Here is a 12,500-nt window from a genome sequence, read left to right as displayed (position 1 = left end):
CTAATCTCTGTACCTTGCCTCCACTCAGAGCAGACTGTGCCTGTCTGCTGCTCCAGCCCATACTTGGCTTCCTGTGCTCCACAGAGTCCATACCTGTTTGGCCATGACCTCTCCGTTTCAGCCCGCTGGATCGGATCAAGCACTGCCAGAGGATATCCTTACCGAGTCGCCTGTGTTAACAACTTTCCTATTACTGGATCAAGGACTGGCTTAGTGTTACCATCTACCTCCACTTTGGACTGGACTTCGCTGGTGCTCAGGTCGTACCTGCTGTGCGTTGCAACTCGGCCATACCTACGGGCATTCGGACTATTCCTGTGCTGACTGTACCTGCACTCTGGACTCTACCACAGAACCCTGTGTTGTTTGGCGCTTCCCTTCCCTCAAGCTTTCTCCGAGTCAGTCTCTGGGGTCAGCTGCCACAGTCCTCTGTGGTCCTGTGGGTTCACTACCGCGCTCCACCGTGGGTAGTGCAACAATCATGCAGAGAAGCAGTCATTGTGCGAGTTTACAACCCAATTACAAACCTTACTTTCTGATTCTACAGACTTATTTATCCATTAGGCATTTATGTGGGTCAGTGTCAAATGCCTTCGCAAAACCCAAAAACATGTTTCCACTCACATTTTCATAAAAACTAAAAATCAGATGAGTATGCCAACTTCTGTGCTTAGTAAAACCATGCTGGCTAGCACTTCTAATGTTATTTTCAGCACACACTGCTGTGTATAATGCCTTACAAGCCTCTAGAACATTTTTTTGGGGGGGCATGGCCACAGTTTAATTTGCGGATGATGTGAGGAGTGGTCGCACATGAGCAGTACCGCTCTCACAGACCTACAGAGTGATTGAAGTGGTGGTCACGCAGGTGCACAAGAGGCCCATTCACACAGGACTTTGGGCCCCCATCTTCCCAGGATCAATCAGACCACAATGATTAATGTTGGTTGTTGGATGGTCTCTTTAAGTTTCTTTGACAGCTACATAAAATTGTAACGTAGTAGTGTTTTATAGACAACTTCTCAACTTCTCTATTGGGAGAGATTTTTTTAACTGTAAAATTGGGAACAAAATATATTAAAAAAAGGATATAGGTACATAAATGAGAATAATAATGCCCTGGGTACACACCCAAACTTTGCAGCGATGTCATACACTTGTTTCTCGTGTTGCAGGACCTTCTCACGATCACCTTCGAACAGTAACGTGGCCACACAAAGCTGATTTGGATCAAACCCTTTAAACTGTAAAATAAAAGCAGCAGAATTTAAAGGTATTATGTGACTTTTAATATAATAATGAATGAAATCCTATTCTGGTCTTAGGATTTACCTATAAGAGATGGTAATGAAATTTGAAGAAAAAAAAAAAAAAGGGGGGGGGGTGCAGGCAAAAATAATGATCTTTGGTGAGAATTTAGCAAAATTTAAATATAAAGCACAGCCTATAGCCCTATTTTTGTTGTCAAAAACTCCCATCATAATTACTAAGTTGATTGGGTTAGCATTGTTAAAAATCACTTTAAAAAGAATCTGTTAGCAGGTTTTTACTACCTCATCCAAGAGCACCATGACATAGGGGCAAAGACCCTGGATTCCACTTACTGGGCTGCTTGGTGCAGTTATGCCATATCGCTGGGATCAGGAGCTCCATCTTTACATTATGCCGCGCTCAGATTAGGTAGCAAAAACCTGGTGACAGATTCCCTTTTAGGCTACGTTCACACAATGAGAAGAGTTTTTGATGTTGCAGATTTCCACTTTGCTGGAACTGTAAGAAGCTGAGTTTTTTTCACAGCAAAAATATTCAGCGTCAAAATTCACCAAAAACTCATCGTGGGAACTTAATATAAGAGGTAAAAACGATCAGCTAAATTGAACTACTTTATAGCCCTTATATCTTTATGTAAACTCATGTAATTTTGGGAGCTCGTCACCATCACGATTTCTTGGAAATAATCTATCAAGGAACACTGAACATAGAAAACAAAAAAAATGCCAGCACTTCCCTTCCCCTTCCGTAACTTCACTCTTGATATTTTGTGTCATATTCTAACTGAAAAACAAAAACATTCCTCTGGCTATGTCCCAGGAAATCAAAAATGTCCCCACTACTCCCGTTCCTCAATGTCCTACGTTTGACTATAAAGGGGCCCAATACACAATAAATAGCTGCTAGCTGAACGATGGTTTGGCCGGCAGCTCCATGTCCCGACTACCCCTGTTCTCTAGGAGAGCGCTTGCTTTCATCTCTATGCTGTGGCTCATCTTACTGGGAATAAAGGGATCAGAAGTCCAAAATCAGACCTCTTGGATCCTTATCTACACCATCATCTGTCAGGGAAGAGTCGGGCCACATTATGGAATAATGGCTGAATAGCTAAGCAATAAGTAGCTTTTATCTTTTTCTTTCTTTTCTCTAATGCTGCGATATTATCGTGTAAAGTTTAAATTCTAATGTATGCAAAAGTTCAAATGGGCCTCACCGGAAATTTGTCTATGGGGGAGTGTACTTCCCTTGCATGGCGTTGATCAATCATTCGGCAGCAGCACACGGTATGGGAGGGGGGGTGTGTACGCTCTCCTCCCATCACTGATCTCTGCAGATACCGTGTACAAAGTTGTGTATCATTACAAACACTTCCAGATCTCTTTTCCAAGCAGTCAGGCTGCTGAACGGTATTCTGGAACTGCTGGAAAATGGCAAGCGCTGGCAGTCCAATGGTAGATGAATGAAGCAGAGGTGCACATACTCCATCTGTGCTGCATTCAGAAGGGGCACTGCAGAGCTCCATTCTTGGAATCAAAAGGAGTTCCAATTGTGAGACCCTCAGTGCCTAGTAAGATAAGGATTGGTATGATGACCCCCGATTTCCTCTGCCCACTAATAAAAAACATTCCTGCTTGGCCAAGTCTGCATCTTAAAGTGGCATCAGGAGAAACAGCTGTCGGCCACCATGCTTTTACTATCAGCTATCTTTTGCCTGTATTCAGCTCGATTACCTTTACATACACTGTATGCTTAGGTAACTCCAGTAAGGGGGACGGGGACTCTGGATCACTCATTACAATGAGGAGGGGATTCACAGACCCAGGACCTAAAAGGTAAAAAGCAGACAATGGTCCCCAGCACTGAGGCTTGGATTTCAAAATTATTCTTTGACATATGAGTGGAGAAGGTGTTGACCTGACAAACTCCAAATACTTCTTATTTATTAGGACAGATTGGATTACACTACAAAAAGAATTCTGTCTGTGATGTTACAGACCTGGCCAATCTCAACAATAAAATCCAAATGCAATAGCGGGAAAGAGTCATTCTTGGGGGTGTTCCCCACCTTCATACAACTTTGTGAATTTATGTCAATGACTATTTTTATCTTAATACTTAAAAAGGACCCTGTCAGGATGATATTACTATAGACTCTAGCAGTATGGCTGTAATTCTACAATAAAAAAACAATACCGGTCTTGTAGGAATCCAAATATCAGTGCTCAGAAATCAAGCTCTGCAGCCACATGCAAACTGGCTTGGGAGTGCAATGGGGCGGGTCACTGCATAGAGTTGACTTAATGTGTTAATATTAAAAGGAGTTATATTCAAATCATAAAAAAACAAAAAAATATATTTTCTCCAATAACTTTTTTCTAACTTCAGATTGTTCCCTCTTGATAAAACAACAGTCTAGCAGATAAATGCTTTGCCAGGTTCAAATGGTCAACACAAAGTCCCATACTGTTTTTTTTTTTTTCTTGTAGCTAGTGCAGAGACAAACAAAATAAGGGCCACAGAATTTCCCAAAGCCTGATGTGCGACCAGCAAAATGTTATTCTTCTTGCCCGCTCTGCAGCCTTCGACACTGTTGACCACCATCTCCTTCGCTCTATGCTCCACTCAAAAGGCCTGAAGGACACCGCTCTCTCCTGGTTCTCTTCCTATCTTTCTGGTCGCTCCTTCAGCGTATCATTTGCTGGCTCCACATCTTGTCCTCTTGCTCTCACTGTTGGGGTCCCTCTAGGTTCAGTCCTTGCCCTCTTCTCTCTACACGACCCCAATAGGACAGATCATCAGCAAATTTGGCTTTCAGTACCACCTATATGCTGATGATACACAACTATACACCTCATCCCCTGCCCTCAACCGCGCTGTACTACAGAACACCAGTGACTGTCTGTCCTTAGTTCACAACATCATATCTGCTCTCTATCTGAAACTTAACCTTTGAAAAACTGAACTTTCACATCCTCTGTCTACTAACCTCCCTAAATCTGGCATCTCCCTCTTAGTGTGTGCCACCACAATAACTCCTAGGCCATAGGTTCGTTGTCTGGGGGTTAGGCTTGACATCAATCTTTCCTTGATCTCCTATCTACAATCTCTTGTCGCCTGCACCTAAAGAATATTTCTATAATCTGCCCCTTTCTCACTATTGAAACAAAAAATCCTGACTGTGGCCCTGATCCACTCCCGCCTTGATTACTATAACTCTCTATTAATTGTCCTCCTTCTCACTATACGTTCCCCTCTGCAGTCCATCCGTAATGCAGCAGCGAGGGTCACCTATTTGACTAATCGTTACTTGGACGCTTCCGCTCTGTGCCAGTCATTGCAATGGCTGCCCATACATCATAGGATCCAATTTAAATGGCTTGTCCTCACCCACAAAGCTCTCCACAGTGCAGAACCCTTCTACATCTCCACCCTTATCTCTGTATCACCCAAACTATTCCCTATGCTTCGACTAACATTCACACTAATCTCACTTCCGGCTCCAAGACTTCTCTCCCGAGCTGCACCAATCCTCTGTAATGCTCTATCCGAAGAAATTAGGACAATTCACAACTTACACAGCTTCAGACACTCCAAAAAAACCCACATCTTTTTAAAGTGGCCTATCACCCGCTCTAATTAAATTTAAGTCATATATATCCCCTCTATAATTTCTCAGAACATAATTCTCAATCAAACTCCACCGCGCCCAAAACCTTTACAAAGATTAGCTGGTGACTGACTCATGCAGCCTTAATCTAGCCCGCATTTCTTCGAGACGGCTGGACTGCCGTTGTAAATAAGCACTTGTACCTTATGTCACCCCCCACTTCACCCCCATTGTGGATTGTAAGCTCTTACGAGCAGGGTTGTCATTGGGTTTCCTTTCGTTATTGTATCTTCTATAACTGTTACTTGCTTGTATAAGAAGCTCTGAATTGTAAAGAATATTTTAGCACTATAGAAATAAAGATTATTATTATAAAATGTGGATCTCAAGGTAAGAAAGGTTGGGGACCCATGTCATACAGAAACATGCAACAAGGCTACGAAATATGGTATGATTGATATGGACCTACAGTAAATAACCCACAAACCTATCGTGCATTACATACAGGGTCGTAGTGCAGACGGTGCACGTTCCACCCAGGGACCAATGTGCGGCGTCCGCCTCATGGCAAACAGTCCGGGAAGCTGCTGCTGCTGGGTGAAATTATTATGCTACATGTCGGTCTTTACATTTAATAGGAAGCCATTACGGGCTCAGCAGGATAATAAAAGCTATGAATTCAATGCTCAGTCACGGGTAGTATAATACCGCTACAAGCGAAGAGCAGTATGCGCCCCACGTACATGCTACTGATATTTTTGCAACGTCTGGTTGGCGTTATGACAAAAAAAAAAAGTTTTATAAACACACACACAAAAAAACTGTACCTTTGTGATGTAGAATTTTTTTAACCCATCCAAAAATGAAGTAAAAATTGAGGCCACCTGAGGTTTAAGAGCATGCCCTGTAAAATAAAAATACATACATGCACAAATAAATCAAATATAAATGAGAAAGCGGCTGTGATGAACGTTCAATGAGATAGCATTCAGGTATAACTTGTGTCATTTTTTGGGGGGGGGCGGGGGGGAGAAGAATATAGGGGGTAAAGGCATTCCTACCCTTTCATTGTCAGGCTGGGGTGTTACACGAGCTGCATTTAAGTGAGGGGACCTGGCCAGGCTGACAATGAAAGGGTTAAATGTTAAAGCTGCTTCTTGCTAAAGCCATGCCAACTAAGACCACAAATTGCTCGTGGCGGGAAACAAAACAGACGTTCATAGCACATAAAATATCCCGCGGGCCCGAGAAGCTCTTACATTGAGCTGCAGGCGCCGTGTAAACGGACTGGCAGCAGCTCCTCCCTTATACCGGTATGTAAAAGAGAACGATGGTGATGTCTATGTATCAGTACAAAAAGTGTATACCGTACATGGGGATCTCAAATTTAGGCAGAAATAAGAAATACAATTTGCAGTCTATCCTTGATGAATGCCTCCAATACATGCCACTGTATAGCCATAGACTAGCATAGGACATAAATGGGCTCCCATGCATAAATAACACGTGATTTAGTGTATTTTTTTTGCTGGATGCCCCTATACTGAGCAGTGAGGGAGATTGCTTTATTTTATATAGCAGAAAATAAGATATACAAGCCAGACCAAGGAATAAAGGACACTTGCGGCCATCCATTACGTGACTTGGGGTCTACAGGTAAGAAGTGCGTGAATAGGTGGTCAATGGCTGCAGGAGAGGCGACCACTATCGGGCCCATGAGCAATAGGACCCAGCTATTTATCCCGCCTTCCACTTTATATGTGTGACAGCTTAGTCCGTACCATAAAAATCCTCCTAACTTCTAAAGGCGGCGTCACACGCAACGACGGATCTAACGATATATCGCCGGGGTCACGGATTCCGTGATGCACATCCGGCATTGTTAGCGACGTCGTTGCGTGTGACAGGAAGGAACGACCATTAACGATGGAAAATACTCACCTTATCGTCCATCGTTGACACGTCGTTCCTTTTCAAAATATTGTTGATTGTAGAGGACGCAGGTTGTTCGTCATTCCCAAGGCAGCATACATCGCTACGTGTGACACCTCGGGAACGACGAACTGCAGCTTACCTACGGCCGCCGGCAATGCGGAAGGAAGGACGTGGGCGGGATGTTATGTCCGCTCATCTCCGCCCCTCCGCTTCTATTGGGCGGCCGCTTAGTGACGCCACACGGACCTCCCCCTTAGAAAGGAGGCAACAGCAACGTCGCTAGGCAGGGAAGTCCCGTGTGACGGCTCCAAACGATTTTGTGAGCCACGGGCAGCGATTTGCCCGTGACACACAAACGACGGGGGTGGGTGCTTACACCAGCGATATCGCTAGCGATATCGCTGCATGTAACACCCCTTTAACTCTGATCATGACAGTTCAACACCTTAGATGCCAGCGTGACCACTGGCCTTGGCATCTCAACGGTTAGACAGAGTAAGGGGCAATGACACTCTCAGTGGGTTCCCGCGAGAATGGGTTGTTTAGTGGCATTCACTGGTTCCATGGATAAAGGCTTGTACTTGTGAATGTAGGCAATGTGTATGTACGGAGCTGAACTTAAATGCAACCTGTCAGCAGAGTTGGGGCCTATAAGCTGCCTCGACCACCAGTGGGCTCTTATATACAGCATATTAGGATGCTGTATATAAGAGCCCAGGCCGCTGTGTAGAACGTAAAAATTACTTTATAATTCTCACCTAAACGGTCGCTGCGTTGGAGTTGGGTCATATGGGCATCTCTGTTCTCCGGTGCCTCCTCTTTCAGCCATCTTCATCCTCCTTCTGAAGCCTGTGTGCATGACGCGTCATACACACTCGCCGGTCCCACGCAGGCACACTACAATGCTTTGATCTACCCTGATCAGGGCAGATCAAAGTGCGCCTGCGCAGGACTCAATGACATCATGCACCCCGGCTTCATAAGAAGAACGACAAAGATGGCCGAAACAGGAGGCGCCGACACCGGAGAACGAAGACGCCCATATGACCCAACTCCACCGCAACTACCGTTTAGGTAAGTATTATAAAGTGATTTTTATGTTCTGCACAGCGTCCTGGGCTCTTATATACAGCATGTTAGAATGCTGTATATAAGAGCTCGGTGGTGGTGGCCGTAGCTTATAGAGCCCAAAACTGGTGACAGGTTCCCTTTAATATATATTATATTAATAAATATATATTATAAATATATTATTAAGGCTGCATGAAAGCAGATAACCCCAAAATCTCCCTCTCCCATGTCAAAACGACATGAGTGCAGGAAGATACAAGGTTAAAAACGATTTATAGTAGGGGTTTAGAAATTATATAGGTAAATTAAGTTGTCTGCAATAATGAGAAATAACACAGGGAAAAAAAGTATTGAACACATGAAGAAAGAGGCGCAAAAAGCCATGAATAGTCATGACACCAGCTGAAATCTATCAGTAATAAGAAAGCAATCCTGCCACTTAGTGAAAAATAATATCAGCTGGTTCAACTGATGGCCTATAAATAGGTATCTCATTACCAAGGTGCCATACAAGGAACATCTCATGATGGGTAAAACCAGTGAGCTGTCTCCAGACCTTTGCAAACTTATTGTTGCAAAACACACTGATGGCATTAGTTGCAGAATTTCTAAACTACTGAAGGTTCCAGTGACTGAGCACTGTTGGGGGCCATAATCCAAAAATGGAAAACAGCATCATTTCACTTCAAACCGAACATAACCAGGTGCTCTCCACAAGATTTCAAACAAGGCGTGAAAAAAAATCAGAAGAGTTGTCCAAGAGCTATGGACCACCTGTGGAGAACTATAGAAAGACCTGAAATCAGCAGGTAGAATTGGTTCAAGAAAACAATTAATGCAATAAACGTCCATGGCCTGTGTGCACGCTCACCATGCAAGACTCCATCGCTGAACAAAAAGCATGTTCAAGCATGTTTAAAGTTTCCTCAACAACATTTAGACAAGCCTATGAAATACTGGGAGAATATAGTCTGGTTACACAAGACCAAACTTTAACTCTTTGGATACCATAATACACACCGTAATTGGAGGCCAAAAGACCTGCATATCACCCCAAAAACACCAACAGTAGTGAAGTGTGGAGGTGGGAATATCATAGTATAGGTCTGTTTTCAGCATATGGCACTGGCAAACTTCATACAATTGAAAAAAAGATGAATGGACAAATTTTCCGAGACATTCTTGATAAAAATCTGCTGCCATCTTCCAGGATGATGAAGATGAAACCAGAGTGGAAATTTCACCAAGACAATGATCCCAAACCCACAGCCAAGGAAACGCTTAATTGGTTTCAAAGAAAGAAAACAAAGTTGCTAGAATGGCCGAGCCGATCACCAGACCTGAATCCAATAGAAAATTTATGGAAGCAACTAAAGCTCAGAGTTCATAGAAGAAGCCCACAGGACCTTCAGGATTTGAAGAGTGTTTGTGTGGAAGATTGGGCCAATATTACACCTGAGCAATGTATGCGACTAGTTTTTCCATACCGAAGGCATCTTGAAGTGTCTTCATCAACAAAGACTTCTGTACAACGACAATGCATTAATTAAATTTCAGAAAAACATATCCAGTACTTTTTCCCGGTTTCCTTTCTCATTATTACACATCACTAAATTTATGGACACTTATGGTTCAATTCATGTGCCTATGTGGACTGGTTGGGTTGTTTCTGACAGCTAATGAGAAATTCAGATCAATAGCACCTTTATAAAAAATATTTACTTTAGACAATTGGTGTCATATTCAATACTTATTTCACTCACTGTATATTATCAGTTTTATCATTTACAGTAAGAAATAAAAAAATAAAAAGGGATTTCTTCATTAGTAAGTGAAAGACAGGCAAAAACACTGGCAAAACTAGTCACTTAATATTGAGTCACATGACCAGTGGTCCTCCCCTTACTAAAGTACATTTTAATTTACACTTAACGGGAACCTGTCATCAGATTTGGTGACTATAAGCTGCCACCACCAGTGGACTCTTATATAGATATATATACATATACATACTTATATACAGCATGTTAGAACGCTATATAAGAGCCCAGGCCGCTGTGTAGAACATAAAAATCACTTTATAATACTCACCTAAACGGTTGGTGCTGTGCAGAAGGGCATCTCGGTTCTCCGGGTGCAATGCCTCCTCTTTCGGCCATCTTTGTCCTCCTCCTTCTGAAGCCTGGGAGCATGACGCGTCTTACGTCAATCTCACAGGCAGACATTGAGGTCCTGGGCAAGCGCACTTTGATCTACGCTGAGCAGGGCAGATCAAAGTATTGTAGTGCGCATGAGCGGGACCTCAAAGCCCGCCTGGGGACATTCATCCACAAAAAAAACAGGACAAAGATGGCTGAAAGAGGAGGCGCTTCACCTGAAGAACGGAGACACCCATCTGCACCATACCTACCCTTTAGGTGAGTATTATAAAGTCATTTACGCACTACACAGCCACCTGGGCTCTTATATACAGAATGTTTTTATATATATATATATATATTTTATATATATATAATTTTATATATCTATATACACATATATATATATATAATAAATATATAATATAAATATCTATATATATCTATATATAATATAAATATCTATATATCTCTCTATCTATATCTATCTCGCTCTCTATATATATATACATATATATACATATTATATATACACACATACCGTATATATATATAATAAATATATATCAAATAAATAAAATATATATCTATATATAATATAAATATCTATATATCTATATCTCTCCCTATACATCTCTATGTATGTATGTATGTATGTATGTATGTATGTATGTATGTATGTATGTATGTATGTATGTATGTATGTATGTATGTATGTATGTATGTTATATATATATATATATATATATATATATATATATATATATATATATATATATATATATATATATATATATATATATTCGTCCACTAAATATAAACTGATGAGAGGGTGTCCAAAAAGGACAGCAACTGACTGTGTAATCTGATGCTGGAAGACCTGAAGATATTAGGTCCTCCAGAGAAACACATGATTTGCTCTCTGATTAACAGAACAATGTCCCAAATAAGTGATTACCAAATATCAACTTAGAACTCCCCAATAAGCTGTGAGAAATTGGGTTTTCCGATGGTTGGAAATTCCTAGTAATTCAGAGCAACCTCACGCCCCAATCCCCAGGCATTACTAAATTTGTTTACAATGTAGTAATTCTATCTTTAGTGAAAACCTGTACTATCCATCAAATAATGTCAGATCAGCTTGGTGGACTTTTCCTTTAATTTTCCTGAATATTTATAAATAAATTGACAACTGGGTTCCACTCCACATGTTAAAGGAGTATGTCCCTACACAGTTTATACTGACAATACTGATGGGCCAGTGAGAGGCACACTCCCAAATGGATAACAGCCACTTGTCAATTTAGTCATACATTTCTAGGAGTAATAACTGGAAAACCCACAAAAACGTAGTGACAAATGAGAAGGGCGACAGATCCACTTTGAGGAATTTCTGTTAATATATTCTGATTAAAAAGGTGATTCTGCAAGTTTCCTTAAAGAGGTAAATCAGTGCTTTAGTCTAAATTTCTGAAATCAATATGTGATTGCATATAGCTGAATCCTGACAGTGTGCGCATTACACACTGTTAGGATTCAGCCATATGCAGTCACATATTTTCTATTTGAGGAGATCACATGACCGCAACCATTGGATTCAGCATAGCTGCGGTCACGTGCGAAACAGCAACTTTTCCCATTTTCTCATGTTGCTCTATTAAGAAAAGTGAATAAGATTCTTATCGCCATGTCACTGAACTATGCGGTATCTTGCGTGAGCAGGAACAGTGGAAACCTAATAGTGTGCTCATTATACACACTGCCAGAATTTGACAGCTTGGAAACAGCGGAATCCTAATAGTGTGCTCATTTTATACACCGCCAGGATTTGACCGCTCGGAAAGAGTAGAATCCTAATAGTGTGCTCATTACACACGGCCAGGATTTAGCATTTTGCAATCATATAGAGTAAGTACAAAAATAAAAAATTGTCTGAAGCTACAGAAAACCTTTAAAATTATACAACTTAATCTTGATGGTTGGCCTCATTACTGGCCGACAATATGAGCAGAACTGCTGGTTTGGGAGATTCGTATTCCAGGGCAGTGGGTCAGGACAGTTATAATGCAGGCTCTCCATCTCAATATAGCGACCAATACTAGCATCCTGCCATGCAGATTACATTTATGCTGACAAGTAGGTGCTCTGCTATACATTACTTACTTTTTTTCCCCAAAGTCCATTTGTTTCCTCAATCAAATACAGTACAGTGACTGTTCACTAATTAAGGTTTCAGTCCCTAACTGAAGGCTTCAGATAAGTGGACGGCATATTAACAAGACATTCCGAGGGTTAAAATAATTACATATTGATTGGTATCGATTGCTAAACAAGTCCGCCACTCTGAGGATATAATCTTGTAGCAGCATTTTGCAGACACATTAAGAATGCGATACATGAGCACCTCCCGGCATTACATCAGCACAAGTGCTTATCTTTACAAAGCAAACTCACCAAATTGAAACTGTGCATTGTCC

At 41.6% G+C, this 12,500-nt stretch overlaps 1 protein-coding gene across 1 annotated transcript in view; it reads right to left on the bottom strand.

The window, feature by feature from the left end:
- AGPS (alkylglycerone phosphate synthase) overlaps nt 1-12,500 on the bottom strand; it is a 289,261-nt gene that overhangs the window by 83,350 nt on the left and 193,411 nt on the right. The window contains exons 12-14 of the mRNA XM_075317376.1: nt 12,478-12,500; nt 5,707-5,783; nt 1,132-1,244 (exon numbers count right to left, since the gene is read on the bottom strand). The exon at nt 12,478-12,500 is cut by the window's right edge and continues 29 nt beyond it. Coding sequence (XP_075173491.1) covers nt 1,132-1,244; nt 5,707-5,783; nt 12,478-12,500 — 213 coding nt within the window. The remainder of the gene's footprint in view (nt 1-1,131; nt 1,245-5,706; nt 5,784-12,477) is intronic.

Source organism: Anomaloglossus baeobatrachus, chromosome 7 (genome assembly GCF_048569485.1).
Source record: "Anomaloglossus baeobatrachus isolate aAnoBae1 chromosome 7, aAnoBae1.hap1, whole genome shotgun sequence".
Lineage (NCBI taxonomy): Eukaryota > Metazoa > Chordata > Amphibia > Anura > Aromobatidae > Anomaloglossus > Anomaloglossus baeobatrachus.
Note: the sequence above shows the minus strand (reverse complement) of the source record. Positions and strands in the feature narration are given on the sequence as shown.